The 24,797-nt window shown below is 46.8% G+C and overlaps 1 protein-coding gene across 1 annotated transcript in view; it reads left to right on the top strand.

Annotated features, from left to right (window-relative positions):
• LOC142281093 (uncharacterized) overlaps positions 1-19,647 on the top strand; it is a 114,872-nt gene extending 95,225 nt beyond the window's left edge. Inside the window, exons 3-5 of the mRNA XM_075332817.1 lie at positions 1,855-1,960; positions 10,372-10,429; positions 18,221-19,647. Coding sequence (XP_075188932.1) covers positions 1,855-1,960; positions 10,372-10,429; positions 18,221-18,322 — 266 coding nt within the window. The 3' untranslated portion in view covers positions 18,323-19,647. The remainder of the gene's footprint in view (positions 1-1,854; positions 1,961-10,371; positions 10,430-18,220) is intronic.
• The last annotated feature ends 5,150 nt before the right edge of the window (positions 19,648-24,797 follow it).

The following is a 24,797-nucleotide window of genomic DNA, read 5'->3' as shown; positions in this document are numbered from 1 at the left end:
TCCTGTAGTAATTTCCCCTTAGATACTGTTTTCATATACACATTAAAAAAAACACATTTTTCTCACTTGTCCTCTGTTATCCCCAGTGTCCTCTTCCCTGCTTCTTGCGGCCCACAGGCCCGTGGACCACGTGACGGTCGATGCCCGCGTTAGTCAGCGCTTTATTTCATTTGATGAACTGCTAGCGCCGTGCAGAGCTCTCTGCAGCCCTAAACGACTGGCAGCTGCTGGCCAATCAGAGTCCAGTGTTTGACATCATATCACTACGCCAGCTGTTGGCCTGTGATTTGCCTGGCGGCTGCCTTAGGTATAGCTGCAGAGAGCTCACTCAGCTTGGCGCCAGCAGTTCATCAAATGAAATAAAGTGCTAACTACTGTGGCTCCCGGCACTGATCGTCACAGGGTCCATGGGCCTGCAGGCTGCAAGAAGAAGCCCGAGGAGCTGCATGCGGCCCGCTGGCTGCGTGTTTGAGACCTCTGCTGTAGACCCTGAATTGAGACCTGGATGAGTTTTCTTATTGTGACAGCAACTTATAAAGATATTAATATTAAAATTAACAAAAAATAATTACAGATGTGTATGTTTCTAGATCTAATATCTGTCGGTGCGTTCTCTCTCACTGTGCAGTCACTCTTTTGCCTTATTACTTTTGGAGTTCCATTCTGTGGGTCAGATTTGCTCCCCTCGGTGACATCTTGGTCTCATTTCCTCACTGCTTAGAGACAAGCCTGATTGCTCCTGTGTGTGCTTGCGGCTAGAAGTGGTATATTGCTAGGACTATAAGAAGGACGAAAGTGTTCCTCCATTACAGCCACCATCAAGAGGATGTGCCCCCAGGCATCATACAATTGACTACAACTCTCAGTGGGTCATGAAATCAGCCGACACCAGGAGTTTGTAGAGATTAGCGCATCGCTTGATAATGGATTACATTCATTAGAAACTTTCCAAAATAATTCAAATTCCCCTTAGCTCGGATTTATTTGATTTCCAGAAAAATGGCATCAATAAAGGCCAGTAATGGTTAAACTTTTTTCTTTATTCTCCTCTCTCTTTGGCCAGCTCCTCTGCCTTCTCTCTTCTGTCTTCGGCTTACTTTTCGCTTCTGGCGTTTGGCGCAGTCATACTTCACTATGCCCCTCACCATCTTGTGGAGCACGATGCTCGTTCATGGTGTGCACGGCTCCTCGGGGGCGTGACAGTGTCAGTACGTTACTCCCAGCGATGGAGCGGGACCTGGTGAAGAACGCCAGCCCCAGAGGAGCAGAAAGAGGAGATAGAAGACAGAGGAGCTGATCAGAGGATTGACGGTGAGCAGACAGGTAAGGCGAGGGGCGGACACAGACAGAAAAGGGCCCCTGTGCTGGGACAATATAAAGGCCATGTGCAGTCCAATAACTCATCAAAATGCACAATTCCTCCTGCTTTGGAGGTAGAAATGAGCCCCCTTATCCCTTGGGCCCCAGTGCAGCTGCACCAATGACATGTCCACCCCGGCCAAGATTTACAACCACTAGTGAACAGCCCCAGATTACCGGCCTGTGACCGGCTTACATCTGACGGCATCTTGGCGCTGTTCCATTCTGTGTATGTGGTATAAAAGTAGAAGTGTTTGTAGCATCTTTCTCCTTTGGTAGTGGCCGGTGTCACTGATGCCGGTGATCATGGTCAGAGCGTGTGAGCGGCTTCTGTGATGTTGTCCCCTTCGTGTAGACTCTATTGCACGTGCCGACCGCACCGCAGGGGAGCTGGAGCAGGCTATGCCCGGGAGACGCCTCCGGGCCTCAACACTGCAGAACTAGATGAAATATATAACTCACACTGACGGTAATTGTTCTCTTTTATTTTTGCAGAGCAGCAAGTTAACCTGATTTATATATTGTGTTCTGTAGCGGGAGCCATCGTTATACTGATTATCATAGGCGGGATCCTTTATTGGAGGTTCTGTACAAGCTGCAAGTAAGTGAACCCCTAATCATCATTGACCTCCAGCATTTATAAGTATCTGTAAGGGGGCGCAGACCATAGGTCTCTACACTCCCTGCAGTGTACACCGAGCGTGCACAGCTCCCAATGAGAAACCAACTTCATTTACAGCCATCCAATATGGAGATACTTATATTTTTAATATTTCAAACGTCCATACACATAAAGCATTTCTGAAGCGTTTTTCCACGGTCCGTGGTGTGCTTGGGTTTGTGCCACCACCTGTACTCCACCACACACTGTTGCACCTCTGTTTCCAGGTGTCTGTGAGGTCCATGCTCACAGACAGTACTGTCCAGCGGTCTCACTCCACTCTGGTCTTTTCATTGACCCACCACCTCCTGAAAGTCCCATTATACCCTCGCCCATCTGTCACTTATCTTGGGGCAGTCTTCTCCTGGGTTCCTGTCTTCTACCAACCTTAAACTAAATATCTGACTCTCAACTACCGGCACATCACTCTATAATATTTGCTCACCAGACTGCGGGCAGCTCCTCTCTCCTCTCAGGGGGGCACTCACTATAAAGGTGGTCTCCTCATCCTCTTTCGATCTTTTATACATGGAACACTTAGAGGAAATCTTCCCTCTGTAATCTGGTACAGCAAAATGTCCAATAAGTCTCCACTTCTCATGTACTCGCCACTGCTCATGTGCTTGTGGATCTCTCTCAAATAAGACATCAGATCAAATACATCACTGTATCATTTTAATCAACTTTATATGACTTACATGCCCATATAGATGGCTTTGGAGGGTAGATCCTACTGACAGATTTCAGAGCTGCACTCACTATTCTGCTTGTGCAGTCACTGTGTACATACATTACTGATCCTGAGTTACCTCCTGTATTACACTCCAGAGCTGCACTCACTATTCTGCTGGTGCAGTCACTGTGTACATGTAAGACCTGTTAACATTTATATGTATATATATATATATATATATATATATATATATAGGTTAAAAGACTGTTTGGTGGACTTCCTTGTGTTATGCTGCCACCTGCTGCTCAAGTGACTAGATTGAGTCTGGAACAGGAGGAGGAGGAGTCTTCATGTGGCTGTGTTTTTGGCAGAGAGGAGTGTGCTGGAGTGGGCTGTAAGATAGAAGGCCTCAGTCTGCCCTGTTTTTCCGAGGTCCAAGTACCTCAGAGTGTTGCGTGGTGTCCCCCCCAAGACACAGATCCAAAGAGGCTGGATGTGGAGCGAGGAGCCAGACAGCACGTGCAAAGTACAAAATTACAGATCCAAAGAGGCTGGATGTGGAGCAAGGAGCCAGGCAGCACGTGCAAGTTACAGATCCGGGACAAAGACTGAACTTTAGAGGTGTCTGCCAGCGGAATACGGGCCCCAACGGTGACGAGGTACCCCACGCTGAAACCTGCAGTTAAGTGTGCACACTACTTTTAGTTAGGGACAGATAGGAAAAGACTCTGCACTGTGTTATACAAGTAAGATAACAAGGACTCTGCGTTTTTTTTGTTGAATAAGGATTTCTGTGTTTTGCTTTTGGGAGTACAATCTGAGGCTTCCTATCCTTGACAAGCTATTCATAGTGGTTGTATGTATATTGCATTATATCTACTGCTGTGCACATTCCCGCTTTTCTTCCCCCTCCTTTCCCGCACTATTCCTCCACCTGTGTTGTGCAATACATTATTAAATTTGCATTGATTAACCCCCGTGGTTCCGTGCAGTCCTTGCGTATCCCGTTACCTGCAGTATTACATTTGGCGTAGTCGGCAGGATACGCAGGCTGGTACGGAACAATGGACGGACAGGGGGGGTGTCGCTGATGGAGGTGTTCTAATACAACCTGATGGGGGAATACCAGCAAGGCAGCTGTCCCTGGGGGCTATGCTGACCCATATACCAAAATTTACTGGCAGCAATGTACCTCTCCATGACTGGGCGCAGAGAGTGAGGGGCATGTTGAGAGTAGCAGGAGTGACTGCAGAAAATCAAGGGGAGATACTGTTGATTGCCCTTGAAGGCCATGCTCAAGAGACTATTTTATTGCGCCCTGAGAGTGAACGAAAGACGTTAGAGCAGGTGGTGAAGATTCTTGAGAGAGTGTATGGCGGGAAACCAGAAGCAGGAGATTTACAGGCGCAACTGTTCTACAGGCTGCAGGGTGAAGAAGAAGGTCTGCCACAGTATGCAAATGCACTCCAGAGAATAATGAGACAGATGCTTACAGCAGAGCCAGAGCTAGCACAAACCCCCGGTTATGCTGACCGTACCCTGCGAGATCAATTCCTCCGCGGATTACATAACCCCAAGATCAAAGGTGCCCTCCGTGAACGGCTCAGGGTAGAAAAAAAACTAACTTTCCAGGAAATATTGGAAGAAGCAGTCTCCCGCACACAAACTGAAAATTGCGACCCGCAGAACGCCTTGGGTGAAGTTTGTATGCATAAGATTGTCCCGGGTGAGAAAAACCAAGAACCGAGCCAACTTGAGGCTAAAGTGGATCAGTTACAAGAGACGGTTACTGCTCTACAAGAGTTGCTGAAGAATATGCAAGCCCCGGCGTCAGAAGTAGGAACTACAGCACCGCGGCCAAATACCCGCACGCATACCTATCAAGAAGAGAGGGGACAGATCGAGCAGAGACGACCGAGACCCGCTGAAGACTACCGGTGTTGGAACTGTGGAAATCGGAACCATTTATTCCGACACTGTCCGGAGAGGAAGACTTCTCAAGAAAGACCGCCGTTAAACTAGTGCCTCCCTCCATGGATGGGCACATGGCGGGGAGACCAACGGAGCTTAGAGAAAACCAACGCCCTGAAGATATAGCAGCCTGCACGCCGACGATCACGGCCGAATTTGAAGGGAAAGAAGTAAAATGCCTGATGGATACTGGGTCCCAAGTGACCACCATGCCAGAACAGTTCTTCTACCAACATTTTGGACAAACTGTATCCATTGACAAAGGGGCACATATCAAACTGAGGGCTGCAAACAATCTTCCCATTCCGGTTGTAGGGGTCGTGTGGATGAACATACGTGCCTGTGGCCAGAACTTAGGCAAAAAAGGGATTGTGTTAACGGAGGGCCGGTACGACAGAGAGGTGCCAGCTATTGTGGGCATGAACGTCCTGAAAGAATTAGACCAGTTGCTCTTCAACAAGGGGGGCTGTGATTACTGGAAGACGACAGTTGCTAACAGGCCTGCCCAAAAGGTCTTCCAACACCTTATCCGTGCCCGAGGACTGTGGAAGAATGGTGGGAGCCGCTACCCGGTGGGGAGGGTTCGAGTCCCAAGACAGACGACAATTACTCTACCTCCAAATCGTGAGACAGTCCTCACCTTGCCAGTCGGGGCCCACCGTACACTCGAGGGGATGGAGGTGTTGGTGGAGCCTTACCGTGGTGAAGAGAACGGAGACGAACCGTTGGTGGCTCGCACTTTAGCAACAGTAAGAAATGGAAGGGTCCCTTTCCGTTGCGTGAACACCGGTGAACAGGCCTACACCTTGACCTCGGGAGTTGTTCTGGCCCATGTCTACCTGGCGCCCGAAGAGGTGGCGGCTGCAGAATCGATTGAATTGCAGCCCATGGCAGGGGAAGCCTGGACTTGGGCTGTTTCTATGGAAAGGAAAGAGAAACCCACTGATCAATGGAACAGTCGCGTCATCTTAGGGCAGATGGGAGTGGACCTGAGCCCCTTCGATTCGGAGCAAGCCCAAGCCATAGAGGACTTTATTTGGGAGAATCAAGCCACGTTCTCCCGTCACGCAGAAGATTTCGTCTGTACTGACAAGATTCAGCACGAAATACCCACAGGAGATGCCCCACCGATCAGGGAAAGGTACAGGCAAATACCCCCAAAGTACTACCAAGAGGTAAAAGAGCTTTTGGCGCAGATGCTGAAGAGCGGGGTGGTAAGAGAAAGTCAGAGTCCATGGGCTGCCCCAATCGTGCTGGTCAGGAAAAAGGATGGGTCTACCCGCTTCTGTGTTGACTACCGCAAGCTTAATGGATGCACGGTTCGTGATTCCTACCCTCTGCCCCGGATAGAGGAGTCCCTGTCGGCGTTGGGAAAGGCACGTTACTTCTCCTCCCTTGATCTGGCCAGCGGATATTGGCAGGTCCCTGTGGCAGAGAAAGACAAGGCCAAGACCGCATTTATTGTACCCATGGGACTCTTCGAGTTCAATCGCATGCCGTTTGGACTAAATAATGCCCCAGGAACCTTTCAGCGCCTCATGGAAAGTTGCCTTGGAGACATGAACTTCGAGGCCACATTGATTTACCTGGACGACATAGTAGTGTATTCTGCAACCTTTGAGAAACATCTAGAAAACCTGGGCCAAGTGTTTCAGCGGTTACGGGCCCATGGGCTTAAACTAAAACCAAAAAAATGTCGGATCTTTCAGGAAGAGATTGAATATCTCGGACACAAGGTGTCGGAAGCCGGCGTACAGCCCTCTGATGGGAAAGTGAGAGCAGTGCTAGAATGGCCCACACCCAGCACAGTGCGGGAGGTTCGAGCTTTCCTGGGGCTAGCCGGATATTACCGTCGCTTTATCAAAGATTTCGCGAAGGAGGCAGAACCTTTGCACGAATTGCTCCGAGGCACTGCGAAAGGACCAAAAGCACAGAAAATTTGCTGGGGACCAAGACAAGCAGAAGCCTTACACCGATTGAAAGAGGCCTTGGTTAGCTCCCCTGTGCTTGCCTATGCAGACTATAACCTCCCCTTTCGGTTGTATACAGACGCGAGCCTCTACGGCCTGGGTGCAGTACTGGCCCAGGTACAGAATGGTACTGAACGGGTGATTGCATATGGAAGTCGGACGTTGCGAGAAGCCGAGCGCAACCCCGAGAATTACAGTTCCTTTCGGTTGGAATTACTGGCACTAGTATGGGCAATAACCGAAAGGTTCTCGGAATATCTCACGGGAGCTCAAATTGAAGTCTATACGGATAATAACCCCCTGGCTCACATCTCCACCGCCAAACTGGGAGCAATGGAACAGAGGTGGCTGGCACGACTGTCCAGATACAATTATCATGTGCAGTACCGCTCTAAGCATGAAAATCAGAATGCGGATGCCCTTTCTCGTGTTACCACCGAAGCCCCAGTGGGGGAGAGAGATGAACAGTTGGAGGAAGACGAAATTCCGGACTTTAGTAAATTCACCGCTCAAGTGGTAGAGGCTCGTATGCTGGAAATTACGTCGGGCACGACATCACGCCTGCTTGGCCAAACCAGAGAGGAATGGGTGAAAATCCAGTCATCTGACCCAGAACTGCTTCAAGTGAAAGAGTGGGTGATCCAGCAGCGCAAGCCTAGAAAGGAAATACGGGCCACGCTGTCGCACGTGGCCCTCCAGATTCTCAGCCAGTGGGATAAGCTGTCGGTGCAAGAAGGGATGCTGTATCGGAAGGTGCACCTAGCTACAGAGTTGGAAGTACGGTGGCAAGTAGTGATACCCCAGAAGATGGCAGTACCATTGGCCCGAGAGGCGCATGAGAAGGGAGCCCATTTCGGACCGGACAAGACTTACCAGTGGTTGCAAAGAATAGTATACTGTCCTCAGATGCTTCGGGCAGTAGAGAAGGCCTGTAAACTGTGCCGTTCCTGCGAGTTAAGTAAGGCTCCTCCACAGCAAGCACCAGTACAGACTATTGTAACCAAAGAGCCGTTGGAAGTACTCATGATCGATTATCTCAAGATTGGCCACTCCCACCGGGGCTATCAGTTCTGCCTTGTGATGACAGATCACTTCTCCAAATTTGCGGTGGTGACGCCCACCAGAGATCAGACGGCTGAATCAGCTGCTCGAGCCATCAGTGATGACTTTATCCGGGTGTACGGCTGCCCCTAAAGAATACATTCTGACCAAGGAGCTTGCTTTCAGGGCAGTGTCATGAGAGAGCTGCAAAGGATTTACGGAATGCAGAAGTCAAGGACTACGCCTTATCATCCGCAGGGCAACGGAGCCTGCGAGAGATTTAACCGGACCCTCCTACAAATGCTACGCACGTTGGAGGATGATCGTAAGAATCACTGGCCCGGCTATCTCGCAGAACTCGTGTGGGCGTACAATAATCGTGTCCACTCCACCACTGGGTACACCCCATACGTGCTACTGTTTGGAAGAGCCGGAAGAGGCATTGAAGAGCTGAACCTAGCTCCCCCCGAGATCAGTGAAGGTCAGAGCGTAGGTTCCTGGGTTGATTGTCACCGTCGACGGCTGGAGACTATCCATCGAATTGTCACCAAGCGGTTGCAAGAAAAGACACACCCGCAGCGGAAACCTGTGTGTGAAACCCCGTTCTTACCAGGAGACAGAGTACTGGTTGCAGAGAAACACCCGAGACACAAGTTGAGCGAGCGCTGGAAAACAGAGCCGTACATTGTGATCAGAAGAATCTCGCCCCATGGATCAGTATACGAAGTGAGAGGCGAGCAAAGAGGCGGCACCCTCATCCTGCATCGTAATATGCTGAGGCCCTGCTATTCAGAAGACAGGACCAGACAAAGTACCCCGGAGACGGTGCCTGTGCCTGTTCCTGTTACCTTCGAAGAGGGCTCTGATGATGAAGAATGGTGGCGGGCCCCGACCAACCCAACAGACTGGGAGAGATCCACACCCCCATCCGTTCAAGACACAGGTGCCACCCCTGCAGAGCAGGAGTCACTAATCTCCAGAGATGGGGACGAGAATACTGTACTCCCTGATACGGCGCCGACGTCTGGCGAGTTAGCTGTGGTGCCACGCCGGACTGAGCGGGCTAATGCTGGTATTCCCCCTGATCGGTACTTGGCAGATGAATTTGTGTGTTCTGTCACTGAATCCTGTTTTACGACATTGGCTCCCAAGCAACAGGTTGTGAAGCAGGGCAGGAGTTGCCACCGTGTGCCCCTTTGCAGAGTGCCTCAGGAGTGTATCGGCCGGGACGGCCGAGGTTAAAGAGGGGGGGAAATGTAAGACCTGTTAACATTTATATGTATATATATATATATATATATAGGTTAAAAGACTGTTTGGTGGACTTCCTTGTGTTATGCTGCCACCTGCTGCTCAAGTGACTAGATTGAGTCTGGAACAGGAGGAGGAGGAGTCTTCATGTGGCTGTGTTTTTGGCAGAGAGGAGTGTGCTGGAGTGGGCTGTAAGATAGAAGGCCTCAGTCTGCCCTGTTTTTCCGAGGTCCAAGTACCTCAGAGTGTTGCGTGGTGTCTCCCCCAAGACACAGATCCAAAGAGGCTGGATGTGGAGCGAGGAGCCAGACGGCACGTGCAAAGTACAAAATTACAGATCCAAAGAGGCTGGATGTGGAGCGAGGAGCCAGGCAGCACGTGCAAGTTACAGATCCGGGACAAAGACTGAACTTTAGAGGTGTCTGCCAGCGGAATACGGGCCCCAACGGTGACGAGGTACCCCACGCTGAAACCTGCAGTTAAGTGTGCACACTACTTTTAGTTAGGGACAGATAGGAAAAGACTGCACTGTGTTATACGAGTAAGATAACAAGGACTCTGCGTTTTTTTTGTTGAATAAGGATTTCTGTGTTTTGCTTTTGGGAGTACAATCTGAGGCTTCCTATCCTTGACAAGCTATTCATAGTGGTTGTATGTATATTGCATTATATCTACTGCTGTGCACATTCCTGCTTTTCTTCCCCCTCCTTTCCCGCACTATTCCTCCACCTGTGTTGTGCAATACATTATTAAATTTGCATTGATTAACCCCCGTGGTTCCGTGCAGTCCTTGCGTATCCCGTTACCTGCAGTATTACATACATACATTACATTACTGATCCTGAGTTACCTCCTGTATTATACTCCAGAGCTGCACTCACTATTCTGCTTGTGCAGTCACTGTGTACAGACATTACATCACTGATCCTGAGTTACCTCCTGTATTACACTCCAGAGCTGCACTCACTATTCTGCTTGTGCAGTCACTGTGTACAGACATTACATTACTGATCCTGAGTTACCTCCTGTATTATACTCCAGAGCTGCACTCACTATTCTGCTGGTGCAGTCACTGTGTACATACATTACATTACTGATCCTGAGTTACCTCCTGTATTATACTCCAGAGCTGCACTCACTATTCTGCTTGTGCAGTCACTGTGTACAGACATTACATTACTGATCCTGAGTTACCTCCTGTATTATACTCCAGAGCTGCACTCACTATTCTGCTGGTGCAGTCACTGTGTACATACATTACATTACTGATCCTGAGTTACCGCCTGTATTATACTCCAGAGCTGCACTCAGTATTCTGCTCGATGTAATGAGTTTCCAGGCTTGTCGGGGGAGCTGTTCCTGTTCTTTTCTCTCTGGTTGTGTGGAGTTTTCCATGTGCTGCTGTTTTTCCTTTATTATTTGTCTTTCTCTCACTTTCTCCGCAGTTCGGTTCCTTCTCAGATTCACCAAACCTGCACAGAAGATAATGAGAAGGAGGAGGAGGTGAGTCCCCATCCATTTAGGCTGATTTTTTTCCATCTTTTTAGGATCCCTCATATTTTGTTTTTTTCCGGGTCCAGTTGCATCTGTGTGAGGACTTTCCTTTTGCAGGATGATGCCTTGTTTGTCGGTGGAATCTTTTTTTTGCCACATAATTTATTACTTTTTTTTTTTTTTTACTCTTTATGGGAAGGAATAGAAAACAAAAAGCAGCAATTCTTCCATAATCTTTTTTTTCTTAATTTTAATCCTTACACCGTTCCCTGAACAGACGCTTTTTCTGTTTTCTACAGATGGAGCTGGGGGAGGGATGGAGGTTTGCAGCACAGTTTTTACTTGCACCGTTTTTTGTGAACTTTTTGATCACATTTTTTCTTGTTTTTTATGTGAAGTATGAACAAAATGCAATCATTCTGGAATTTATTATTTTTTATTGCATTCTCATTGAAGTATAATTGACCCTTTACATTTTTGGGGGTCGACACGATTATTATAATACCCAATTTGTAACTTTTGTTATGTTTTACTATTGCTTTTTAACCATGGGGACACATTGGTCCACTTATGAGCTGTGTACTCCTAACGGGAGGAGGTTTATATTTAGAAGTATTACAAATTTGATTCTTTTTTTGTTTATATGAAATTGTATCAATAATCGGAGCTAATTCTATGGGCTCTTCTCCACTTGCTTTTAAAAGTCACAGCGATACTCGGCTCAAAATGTGAGTCGACTGTCCTGCGTGTGATCTGCATACGGTGTTTTTTTTTTTCTCACATAGCATCCATATGACATGCAAGCGTCATGCGAGTGCTATGTGAGTGTTAGGGTACGCTCACACGAGCGACAAAAACGGACGAGAGCAATGTGAGAAATTCTCGCATTACACTTGGACCAATGTTATTCTATGAGTGTGAGCTGTGGATCAGCAAAAAAAAGCAGAGAAAAGCGACAGCATGCTGCGTATTCATGCGTAAAACGGCCGAGAATCGCCAATACAAGTCTATGGGTGCGAGAAAAAAACAGACGGCAATGGACCATCCTAGTGACATCCGTTTTTATAGATACAATTCTATCATGTAATATAGAACACTGTAAATGTTCTTGTTATTGACTGTAAATGACTAATAGCTGCTGTTTAAAAAACGGATTGCACACGGACAGCATACTGACAGCACACGGACAGCACACTGATGACAAGTGAGAAAAATTTGTCCGACTCTCGCAAACGAGAATGGGACCGTTTTTTAATACGTTTGTGTGAGTCCAGCCTTAATGCAAGCAGCGTTGGACTGGCTACCTGAGGAATCTCCAGTAATACCAGTCCTGGCCGTGGTTACCTGCACTGAACCCCGGAGCTGTCACCTGAGCTCCAGAGTTCAGCCCGGCCTGTCTGCAGCTGTGCTGACCTGAACAGCAATCTCCGGGAATCAATCACTCGGCGCTCGCTGTTCAGGCTGCACTCTGGAGCTCAGGTGACAGCTCCGGAGTTCAGTGCATGTAACCGCGGCCAGGCCTGGTATTACTGGAGATTCCTCCGGTAGCCAGTCTGACGTGGTATGCAAGTGTCAGGATCCGTGTGCATAGGCTTGCATGGGGGTGCGAGAGCTGAGACTTGGTGAAATCGCAGCATGCTGCGATTTCACCGAGAGCACGAGACGTGCCGTTAAAATTTTAGCAAGAGGACACGGCCTCATTGATTAACACTGGTGCGAGTGCGATCCAATTTTTTATCGGATCGCACTCGCGCATGGAAATCGCAAGTAGAGAAGAGCCCTTATTTACTGTAAGTAACTTACAGTTACTTATTAGGAGTGACTACCTGCGACTTCAGGCAGAGACTGACTGAGCCACACCTGAGAGCTGTGACATCACAGAGATTAGCTGAATTCACAGGTGTTGGATACCTGCAGGCTGTGAAGTCTAGTAACACCTAGAGGTGTCCTCACACAGGGGCCTAAACTAACCTGAGCTGTGGTGAACTTAGGCTACTTTCACACATCAGTTTTTTGCCATCAGGTTCAATCCGGAAAAAAACGGGTAAAACGGATCCGGTACCGCATCCGTTTTTTCCCCATAGACTTGCATTGGTACCGGATTGTACCGGATGGCTTTGCGTTGCATCCGTTTTTTTCCAGATGCGGCAAAATTAGTTAAAGCGGCGGCCGGAGGCAACGTAGCTTGCAACGTTTTTTTGTCCGGCAAAAAAAACGCATCGCGCCGGATCCGGCGCGATACGGCGTGTTTTACAATAGAAGCCTATGGACGCCGGATCCGGCGTAATGCGGTAAAAAACGGATGCGGCCGCCGGATCCGTTTTTCTAAACTGAGCATGCTCCAATGTAATTAACAAAACGGATCCAGCCAAAAAACGGACGAAAAGGATGCAAAAACGGATGCAAACCGTATCCACCGGATCCGTTTTTTAACGGATCCGGCATAACGGATCCGTTAAAAAACGGATCCGGTGGATACGGTTTTCACTTTTTTTTCAGGATCCGTTGGATCAGGAAAAAAAAGGACTGTGCCTGAATACAGAAAACTGATGTGTGAAAGTAGCCTTAGTGAACTCAGTGAACTCACCTCATTATCAGCAGAGCTGAGAGTGTCAAATCCAGCAGATCTGAAAGTGTACAGTGCAGCAGAGCTGAGAATGCTAGATGCAGCAGAGCTGAGAGTGCCAGCTGGGGAAAATGGGGAAAAAACAAAGGGAAAAACCACAGGAAAAATCAGTGGTAAAAACCTGGAAAAATCCGTGGGAAAAACAGAGGGAAAAATCCACAGGAAAAATCAGCGGGAAAAACCATGGGAAAATTAGTGGGGAAAAATTGGGAAAAATATGTGGGAAAAACAATGGGAAAAAGATGCAAGGAAAATCTGTGGGAAAACAGTGGGAAATTTATGCACCCAAAAATTTCTACACCAAATTTGCATCTGTTGATAGAAAACTGCACAAAAACTATCGTTATTGACAGCCCATGCAGATATTGGGCTGAAATTTTTACTGCATATTCCTGCACCAAATCTGCATTTTCTGGCAAAAGAAACACATCAAAACCGCATGTGTGTAGATGGTGTGTAGATGCTTTTTCTTGCCAGACGATGCATATTTGCGGCAGGAATTTGCATCGGTTGGCAAAAAAGGCGTTTTCTGCCAGGAAATGCATGTCTCATTTAATTCAGGTGAATTTGAGTTAAATAAGATCTGGCATCTTATGAACATAGCTCTGCTTCCTCTAACACTCTCAGCTCTGCTGCGTCTGTCACTCTCAGCTCTGCTGCATGTGACACTCTCAGCTCTGCTGCCTCTGACACTCTCAGCTCTGCTGCCTCTGACACTCTCAGCTCTGCTGCATCTGACACTCTCAGCTCTGCTGCATCTGACACTCTCAGCTCTGCTGCATCTGACACTCTCAGCTCTGCTGCATCTGACACTCTCAGCTCTGCTGCATCTGACACTCTCAGCTCTGCTGCACCTGACACTCTCAGCTCTGCTGCATCTGACACTCTCAGCTCTGCTGCATCTGACACTCTCAGCTCTGCTGCATCTGACACTCTCAGCTCTGCTGCACCTGACACTCTCAGCTCTGCTGCATCTGACACTCAGCTCTGCTGCCTCTGACACTCTCAGCTCTGCTGCATCTGACACTCAGCTCTGCTGCCTCTGACACTCTCAGCTCTGCTGCATCTGACACTCTCAGCTCTGCTGCCTCTGACACTCTCTCAGCTCTTCTGCATCTGACACTCTCAGCTCTGCTGCATCTGACACTCAGCTCTGCTGCCTCTGACACTCTCAGCTCTGCTGCATCTGACACTCTCAGCTCTGCTTCCTCTGTCACTCTCTCAGCTCTGCTGCATCTGACACTCTCAGCTCTGCTGCATCTGACACTCTCAGCTCTGCTGCATCTGACACTCAGCTCTGCTGCCTCTGACACTCTCAGCTCTGCTGCATCTGACACTCTCAGCTCTGCTGCCTCTGACACTCTCAGCTCTGCTGCATCTGACACTCAGCTCTGCTGCATCTGACACTCTCAGCTCTGCTGCATCTGACACTCTCAGCTCTGCTGCATCTGACACTCTCAGCTCTGCTGCATCTGACACTCAGCTCTGCTGCCTCTGACACTCTCAGCTCTGCTGCATCTGACACTCTCAGCTCTGCTGCCTCTGACACTCTCAGCTCTGCTGCCTCTGACACTCTCAGCTCTGCTGCATCTGACACTCTCAGCTCTGCTGCATCTGACACTCTCAGCTCTGCTGCATCTGACACTCAGCTCTGCTGCGTCTGTCACTCTCTCAGCTCTGCTGCCTCTGACACTCTCAGTTCTGCTTCCTCTGACACTCTCAGCTCTGCTGCATCTGACACTCTCAGCTCTGCTGCATCTGACACTCAGCTCTGCTGCGTCTGTCACTCTCTCTGCTCTGCTTCCTCTGACACTCTCAGCTCTGCTTCCTCTGACACTCTCAGCTCTGCTGCCTCTGACACACTCAGCTCTGCTGCGTCTGTCACTCTCTCAGCTCTGCTGCCTCTGACACTCTCAGCTCTGCTGCATCTGACACTCTCAGCTCTGCTGCATCTGACACTCTCAGCTCTGCTGCATCTGACACTCTCAGCTCTGCTGCATCTGACACTCTCAGCTCTGCTGCCTCTGACGCTCTCAGCTCTGCTGCATCTGACACTCTCAGCTCTGCTGCATCTGACACTCTCAGCTCTGCTGCATCTGACACTCTCAGCTCTGCTGCCTCTGACACTCTCAGCTCTGCTGCATCTGACACTCTCAGCTCTGCTGCGTCTGACACTCAGCTCTGCTGCGTCTGTCACTCTCTCAGCTCTGCTGCCTCTGACACTCTCAGTTCTGCTTCCTCTGACACTCTCAACTCTGCTGCATCTGACACTCTCAGCTCTGCTGCATCTGACACTCTCAGCTCTGCTGCATCTGACACTCTCAGCTCTGCTGCGTCTGACACTCAGCTCTGCTGCGTCTGTCACTCTCTCAGCTCTGCTGCCTCTGACACTCTCAGCTCTGCTGCATCTGACGCTCTCAGCTCTGCTGCATCTGACACTCTCAGCTCTGCTGCATCTGACACTCTCAGCTCTGCTGCATCTGACACTCTCAGCTCTGCTGCCTCTGACACTCTCAGCTCTGCTGCATCTGACACTCTCAGCTCTGCTGCATCTGACACTCTCAGCTCTGCTGCATCTGACATTCTCAGCTCTGCTGCATCTGACACTCTCAGCTCTGCTGCCTCTGACACTCTCAGCTCTGCTGCATCTGACACTCTCAGCTCTGCTGCGTCTGACACTCAGCTCTGCTGCATCTGTCACTCTCTCAGCTCTGCTGCATCTGACACTCTCAGCTCTGCTGCATCTGACACTCTCAGCTCTGCTGCCTCTGACACTCTCAGCTCTGCTGCATCTGACACGCTCAGCTCTGCTGCATCTGACACTCTCAGCTCTGCTGCATCTGACACTCTCAGCTCTGCTGCATCTGACACTCTCAGCTCTGCTGCCTCTGACACTCTCAGCTCTGCTGCATCTGACACTCTCAGCTCTGCTGCGTCTGACACTCAGCTCTGCTGCGTCTGTCACTCTCTCAGCTCTGCTGCATCTGACACTCTCAGCTCTGCTGCATCTGACACTCAGCTCTGCTGCGTCTGTCACTCTCTCTGCTCTGCTTCCTCTGACACTCTCAGCTCTGCTTCCTCTGACACTCTCAGCTCTGCTGCCTCTGACACTCTCAGCTCTGCTGCATCTGACACACTCAGCTCTGCTGCGTCTGTCACTCTCTCAGCTCTGCTGCCCCTGACACTCTCAGCTCTGCTGCATCTGACGCTCTCAGCTTTGCTGCATCTGACGCTCTCAGCTCTGCTGCATCTGACACTCTCAGCTCTGCTGCATCTGACACTCTCAGCTCTGCTGCATCTGACACTCTCAGCTCTGCTGCATCTGACACTCTCAGCTCTGCTGCATCTGACACTCAGCTCTGCTGCGTCTGTCACTCTCTCTGCTCTGCTTTCTCTGACACTCTCAGCTCTGCTTCCTCTGACACTCTCAGCTCTGCTGCCTCTTACACTCTCAGCTCTGCTGCATCTGACACTCAGCTCTGCTGCGTATGTCACTCTCTCAGCTCTGCTGCCTCTGACACTCTCAGCTCTGCTGCATCTGTCACTCTCAACTCTGCTTCCTCTGACACTCTCAGCTCTGCTTCCTCTGACATTCTCAGCTCTGCTGCATGTGACACTCTCAGCTCTGCTTCCTCTGACATTCTCAGCTCTGCTTCCTCTGACATTCTCAGCTCTGCTGCATGTGACATTCTCAGCTCTGCTTCCTCTGACATTCTCAGCTCTGCTGCATCTGACACTCTCGCTGCTCTGCTTCCTCTGTCACTCTCAACTCTGCTTCCTCTGACATTCTCAGCTCTGCTGCATCTGACACTCAGCTCTGCTGCATCTGTCACTCTCTCAGCTCTGCTGCCTCTGACACTCTCAGCTCTGCTGCCTCTGACACTCTCAGTTCTGCTGCCTCTCACAGCTTCCTCTGACATTCTCAGCTCTGCTGCATCTGACACTCAGCTCTGCTGCATCTGTCACTCTCTCAGCTCTGCTGCCTCTGACACTCATAGCTCTGCTGGATCTGACAATCTCAGCTCTGCTGCATCTGACAATTTCAGCTCTGCTACCTCTGACAATTTCAGCTCTGCTACCTCTGACAATCTCAGCTCTGCTACCTCTGACAATCTCAGCTCTGCTACCTCTGACAATCTCAGCTCTGCTACCTCTGACAATCTCAGCTCTGCTACCTCTGACGTTCAGTTACCAGAGTTCACAGCCTGCAGGTGTCCACACTCGTGAACTCAGCTAAACTCAGTGATGTTGCAGCTATCAGCTGTGACTCAGTGATTTTCTGCCTGGAGTGGCAGCAAAGCAGTCATGTTCTGCCCTGCTGCCACTACAGTATGTAGCAGAGTGTGTTTTTCGATTTACGCTGGACCTGGGTTTTGTGATAAAAAAAATAAAATAAAGGATTTTTTTTAGTGTTTTTAATTTTATTTCTATTCGCTTATAGGATTAGTGATGGGGGGTCATGGTTATTAACACCCATTACCCCGATTTCCACTACACCAGGGCAATTGTGAAGAGACTGGTAAAGCGCTGGGATTGTTGCATCTAATGGATGCGACAATGCCGGGGCAGCTGCAGTCTGCTATTCTTAGCCTGGGGGTGGCCCAATAACCATGGACCTCCCAAGGCTGAGAATACCAGCCCCCAGCTGTTGGCTTTATCTTGGCTGGGTATCAAAATGAGGAGGACTGCACAAAGTTTTTTTTAAATTATTTATTTATTTATTTTAATAATTTAAAAATAAAAAGCGCATGCAGTTCCTCTTATTTTGATACACAGCCAAGATAAGCGCAGGGCTGGCGGTTGCAGCCTGTAACCATGGCTTTATATGTGCTGGTATCAATATTTAAATATATTTATTAATTTTACACTGCATTATAAGGCCTCAAACAGCGCCTATAATTTCAGCCAATCACATGTGGTATTAGAGAGGGTGGGGGCGTGGTCTGCCGGTAGCCAATCAGAGCTGCTGGTGGTCGGGGAAAGCAGTGAATATGTATGAGCACTGATGAGCGGACCCGGCGCGGGGAGACTCGGTAACTATATTGCTCCTGCTTTTGTTCTTCGGGTTCGCTCATTGCTAGTTATCAGTGTCTAATGCTGCCATCACTATACTGTGCTGTATAAATGAGATATCGCGCTGCCCTTTAATCCTCCACTTTGTGTTCTCCCTCCAGCCAGTGTACGATAACATCCCGGAGGATTACTTCCTACGGTTTAACACTCTGTATGATCGGACACCGGTTGTTTCAATGTCCCGACGACCGGACAATCCATAGAGGAAGAGGCGATAGAAGCCGCAACGTGAACAGACGAGGATCCTCTTAAGTGCTATAAACCCTTTACATGAAGATTATATATTTATTACTAGGACATTCTTCAACGGGTCAGTCCAGGAATCTACATGTTACGAGGGGCGACACTTGGTTATGGAGAACCATTCTCTATTCTGAATGTAAAGTGCACCGGGGGCCACCGCAACTCTATAAAGTCCCTGAAGAGGGCACTGAACGCCAAAAATGTGAAGACGGTTGAGGAAATCCTTGATTTTTATGAGTATCCGTGATCATCAAGATTTGGTGAGACTGTGCTGGAAAAGTCGATCCTCAGGGGCGTAACCGGGAGGGTTGTGCCAGGGGGAGCAACAATGAGCCTTTTTCTCATGGATACATTAATCCATAGTTTGGGCATGCTCCACAATAATGCTATATAAATAGGTTTACTGATCTGTGTATAATATATTCCTGTATTATATATTCTATAATATATTCTGTAACTATAGTTCATGTGAATATTAAACTATGGGGCAATTTGTTTATTACTGTGGACAACAATTCACTGCTGAAGGTTGGGATCACGTGCAGGACGAATACATGGTCATAGTCAAAACATATAGAAGCAATCTAAATATTTAAGCTCCGCCCCTGCTCTGTTAGGTCCACCCCCGAGGAGCCATATAATATTTATTTTATCTTGTTTGAGAACTGCGAATGCAGAACTTGTGGCAATCCTGACCCAATGATGAGAAGCTCGGAGAGAAGTCAGATGACGCATCTGTGCAGCCCAGAATAGCCAGATCTGTACACAGACAGGTGCAACCCACAGCCATTACCGCCATCGCTCCTGCGATTGACGTTGTCATATTCCTGCACAACTGTGTAGCACAATATAACACAAATATCATTTTATGATTTCTGCCTCCTGCTCTTATATACAGTCTAACCTATAGCAGAGAGCGGTAAAAGGGCCTAATATATGTATAGTGTTTATGTGCATGGAAGTAGGATGTGAGCGCATATATGTATGTCTGAGTGTGTGTAGTGAGCATGTGTGTTTGTGCTCGTGTGTGTATGTGCTGAACCTTCATCTATAGCTATATGCAGTAGATGTATGTATCGTATTTTTCGCTTTATAAGACGCACTTTTGTTCCCCCAAATTTTGGGGGAAAGTAGGGGGTGCGTCTTTTATAATCCGAATATACAGATTACTACAGGACCCAGGGGAGGTGGGGGCAGCTCTGGAGCGGTGCTGGAGGCTGGTGGAGGCTGGTAAAGGCTGCAGGAGGCAGCGGGAGATCTCCTGCTCCCGATCATATAATATGCACTGCCGCTGTCCATCACCGTGGTGCTGAAACCGCACTGCGGTGATGGGCTGGGGCAGCGGCGCATATTATATCTGCCTGCGCCCTAATAAAAAATCTCTTTACTTACCTCCTCCAGCGCTGATCTCCCGGTCTCTCTACTGCCGCTGTGATCAGGCACGCAGAGATGATATCACTCTGCTGTGCTGATAACATGACCGACACCGAGAAGCAGGAAGTGCAGGAGCTCAGCAGCACGGAGGGAGACACCGGGAGGACAGCGCTGAGAAGGTAAGGAAAGAGTGTTTTATTTTACTATAGGCAGCAGCATGGGGGCCATATCAAACACAGGGGGAAGTGTGCCATCCATCAGGGGCCATATCAAATACAGGGGAGGTGTGCCATCCATCGGGGGCCATATCAAACACAGGGGAGGTGTGCCATCCATCAGGGGCCATATCAAATACAGGGGAGGTGTGCCATCCATCGGGGGCCATATCAAACACAGGGGAGGTGTGCCATCCATAGGGGGCCATATCAAACACAGAGGACGTGTGCCATCCATAGGGGGCCATATCAAACACAGAGGATGTGTGCCATCCATAGGGGGCCATATCAAACACAGGGGGAAGTGTTCCATCCATAGGGGGCCATATCAAACACAGGGGAGGTGTGCCATCCATCAGGGGCCATATCAAACACAGGAGAGGTGTGCCATCCATAGGGGGCCATATCAAACACAGGGGAGGTGTGCCATCCATCGGGGGCCATATCAAACACAGAGGACGTGTGCCATCCATAGGGGGCCATATCAAACACAGAGGATGTGTGCCATCCATAGGGGGCTATATCAAACACAGGGGGAAGTGTTCCATCCATAGGGGGCCATATCAAACACAGGGGAGGTGTGCCATCCATCAGGGGACATATCAAACACCGGAGAGGTGTGCCATCCATAGGGGGCCATATCAAATACAGGGGAGGTGTGCCATCCATCGGGGGCCATATCAAATACAGGGGAGGTGTGCCATCCATCGGGGGCCATATCAAACACAGGGGAGGTGTGCCATCCATAGGGGGCCATATCAAACACAGAGGACGTGTGCCATCCATAGGGGGCCATATCAAACACAGAGGATGTGTGCCATCCATAGGGGGCCATATCAAACACAGGGGGAAGTGTTCCATCCATAGGGGGCCATATCAAACACAGGGGAGGTGTGCCATCCATCAGGGGCCATATCAAACACAGGAGAGGTGTGCCATCCATAGGGGGCCATATCAAACACAGGGGAGGTGTGCCATCCATCGGGGGCCATATCAAACACAGGGGAGGTGTGCCATCCATAGGGGGCCATATCAAACACAGGGGACGTGTGCTATCCATAGGGGGTCATATCAAACACAGGGGAGGTGTGCCATCCATAGGGGGCCATATCAAACACAGGGGAGGTGTGCCATTCATAGGGGGCCATATCAATCACAGGGGGAAGTGTGCCATCCATAGGGGGCCATATCAACCGCAGGGGGAGGTGTGCCATCCATAGGGGCTCATATCAACCACAGGGGGAGGTGTGCCATCCATAGGGGGCCATATCAAACACAGGGGGACATGTGCCATCCACACAGAGGCTATATTCAATATAAGGGGGCCATATCCAGATTAAGGGGGCTAATTTTATGATGGGGGGGCTATGAGGGACATATACTCTATATATTATTTGTTAGACGGACACTGGCATTATAAGACGGACCTCATTTAACATTAAAAAAAAAAATTCTCTTTTCCTTCACCAAATTTGGGGGTGCGTCTTATAATCAGGTGCGTCTTATAAAGCGAAAAATACGGTATATCTTGTGTTTGGAATGACGTGACTATGTATATGTGCTGGTAGCAGATAGGTGTGTATGTACTAGCTTTATGTTTATTGTCTGTTTATATTACACTGGTCAACAAATTTTCACTTTCTTTCCTGTTTCCTGTTGTAAACTATGTTGTCTCTATGTATTTGGAGGCGCTGATTTCGGAAATGTAATCAGAATTTCAGAAAAAAACACAGAACAGTTACCAATCTCTCAATAATAGATTTTCTCTGTAAGTTCCAGTCCCGGCTTTGACAATAAACACTGATGCAAAACTACTGACGTGTGAATGGGGCCTTCTATTTTAGCATTATTGGGCACTCTCAGTATTTGTGCACTCTTTAGTAGTATTGGGCACTCAAGCTCATTATCTGAGCGCTGTATTGTGACATTATTTGGGCACTCTTTGTTAATATTATTTGAGTATTTTATTTTAGCATTATTTGGACACTCTATTTTAGCATTGTTTGCATATTCTCTTTCATCATTATTTGGGTACTTTATTTTATCATTATTTGGACATTCTAATTTAGCGTTAATTGGGCACTCAATATTATTTGAGCATTCCTTAGTATTGGGCAATCAATTGTAATATTTTTTGGGCAGTCTATTGTGGCAATTTTGTGTACTCTTTAGTAGTGTTGGGCACTCAATTTTAGTATTACTTGAGCACTTTATTGTATCCTTATTTGCACATTCTTTTTTATCATTATTTGGCCACTTTTTTGGCAATATTTGAACCCTCAGTATTATTTGGGCATTTCTTACTGGTATTGGGTGCACAAGTTTTATATTATTTGAGCCCTTTCTTGTGGAATTATTTAGGTACTTTTTAGTAGTATTGGGCACTCTCTTTATTTGCATTATTTGAGCTCTCTATTGTGGCATTATTTGAACACTCTATTCTAGCATTATTTGGGGATTATATTTTTGTATTATCTGGGCAATCTCAGTATTATTTGGGAATTATTTTGTAGTATTTGAACTCCTATTTTGTTTTATTTGGACACTCTATTTTAGCATTACTTGGTCACTCTATTTTAGCATTATTTGAACACTCTATTTTAGCATTATTTGGGGATTTTATTTTAGCATTATCTGGGAAATCCTAGTATTATTTGGGCATTGTTTTGTAATATTTTGCACTCCATGTTTGTATTATTTGGACACTATTTTAACATTATTTGGACACTATTTTAGCATTATTTGGACACTATTTTAGCATTATTAGGGCACTCTATTTTAGCATTATTTGGACACTCTATTTTAGCATTATTTGGGCACTATTTTAGCATTATTAGAGCACTCTATTTTAGCATTATTTGGACACTCTATTTTAGAATTATTTGGACACTATTTTAGCATTATTTGGGTACTCTATTTTAGTATTTGGGCACTATTTTAGCATTATTAGAGCACTCTATTTTAGCATTATTTGGACACTCTTTTAGAATTATTTGGACACTATTTTAGCATTATTTGGGTACTCTATTTTAGTATTTGGGCACTATTTTAGCATTATTAGAGCACTCTATTTTAGCATTATTTGGACACTCTATTTTAGAATTATTTGGACACTATTTTAGCATTATTTGGGTACTCTATTTTAGTATTTGGGCACTCTATTTTAGCATTATTTGGACACTCTATTTTAGCATTATTTGGACACTCTATTTTAGCATTATTTGGACACTCTATTTTAGCATTATTTGGACACTCTATTTTAGCATTATTTGGACACTCTATTTTAGCATTATTTGGACACTCTATTTTAGCATTATTTGGGCACTATTTTAGCATTATTAGAGCACTTTATTTTAGCATTATTTGGACACTCTATTTTAGCATTATTTGGGCACTCTATTTTAGCATTATTTGGACACTATTTTAGCATTATTTGGGTAATCTATTTTAGTATTTGGGCACTCTATTTTAGCATTATTTGGACACTCTATTTTAGCATTATTTGGACACTCTATTTTAGCATTATTAGGCACTCTATTTTAGCATTATTAGGGCATTCTATTTTAGCATGATTTGGGCACTCTATTTTAGCATTATTTTGGGCACTCTATTTTAGCATTATTTGGACACTCTATTTTAGCATTATTTGGACACTCTATTTTATTATTATTTGGGCACTCTATTTTAGCATTATTTGGACACTATTTTAGCATTATTTGGGCACTCTGTTTTAGCATTATTTGGACACTATTTTAGCATTATTTGGACACTATTTTAGCATTATTTGGGCACTCTATTTTAGCATTATTTGGACACTCTATTTTAGCATTATTTGGGCACTCTATTTTAGCATTATTTGGACACTCTATTTTACCATTATTTGGGCACTCTATTTTAGCATTATTTGGACACTATTTTAGCATTATTTGGACACTATTTTAGCATTATTTGGGCACTCTGTTTTAGCATTATTTGGACACTATTTTTGCATTATTTTGGCACTCTATTTTAGCATTATTTGGACACTATTTTAGCATTATTTGGGCACTCTCTTTTAGCATTATTTGGATACTATTTTAGCATTATTTGGGCACTTGGTTTTAGCATTATTTGGACACTATTTTTGCATTATTTGGGCACTCTATTTAGCATTATTAGGGCACTCTATTTTAGCATTATTTCGACACTCTATTTGAGCATTATTTGGGCACTCTATTTTACCATTATTTGGGCACTCTATTTTACCATTATTTGGGCACTCTCTTTTAGCATTATTTGGACACTATTTTACCATTATTTGGGCACTCTATTTTAGCATTATTTGGGCACTATTTTAGCATTATTTGGGCACTCTCTTTTAGCATTATTTGGATACTATTTTAGCATTATTAGGGCACTCTATTTTAGCATTATTTCGACACTCTATTTGAGCATTATTTAAACACTCTATTTTAGCATTATTTGGACACTCTATTTTGGCATTATTTGGGCACTCTGTTTTAGCATTATTTGGACACTATTTTAGCATTATTTGGACACTATTTTAGCATTATTTGGACACTATTTTAGCATTATTTGGGCACTCTGTTTTAGCATTATATGGTTCAGGATTATTTTACACTGTGGTGCGGTATTCTTTGGGCGTTTAATGGCATTATTGAATACAGCACAGGTGCCCTGATTATTAATTGAGCTAGAGGAAAAGGTTTTCATAAGCATCCATTAGAGCCCAGGATTTTGCAGCTGTGCCCCTAATCAATAATATAAAGGAAACTTACGTCTAAGTTAACAAGAGAATTCAGACGCAAATTGGAATACTTGATTTTAATAATACATTTTTCAGCCT

Source organism: Anomaloglossus baeobatrachus, chromosome 2 (genome assembly GCF_048569485.1).
Source record: "Anomaloglossus baeobatrachus isolate aAnoBae1 chromosome 2, aAnoBae1.hap1, whole genome shotgun sequence".
In the NCBI taxonomy this organism is placed as follows: Eukaryota; Metazoa; Chordata; class Amphibia; order Anura; family Aromobatidae; genus Anomaloglossus; species Anomaloglossus baeobatrachus.
The sequence above is the reverse complement of the archived record's forward strand: the minus strand, read 5'-3'. Positions and strand labels throughout refer to the sequence as shown.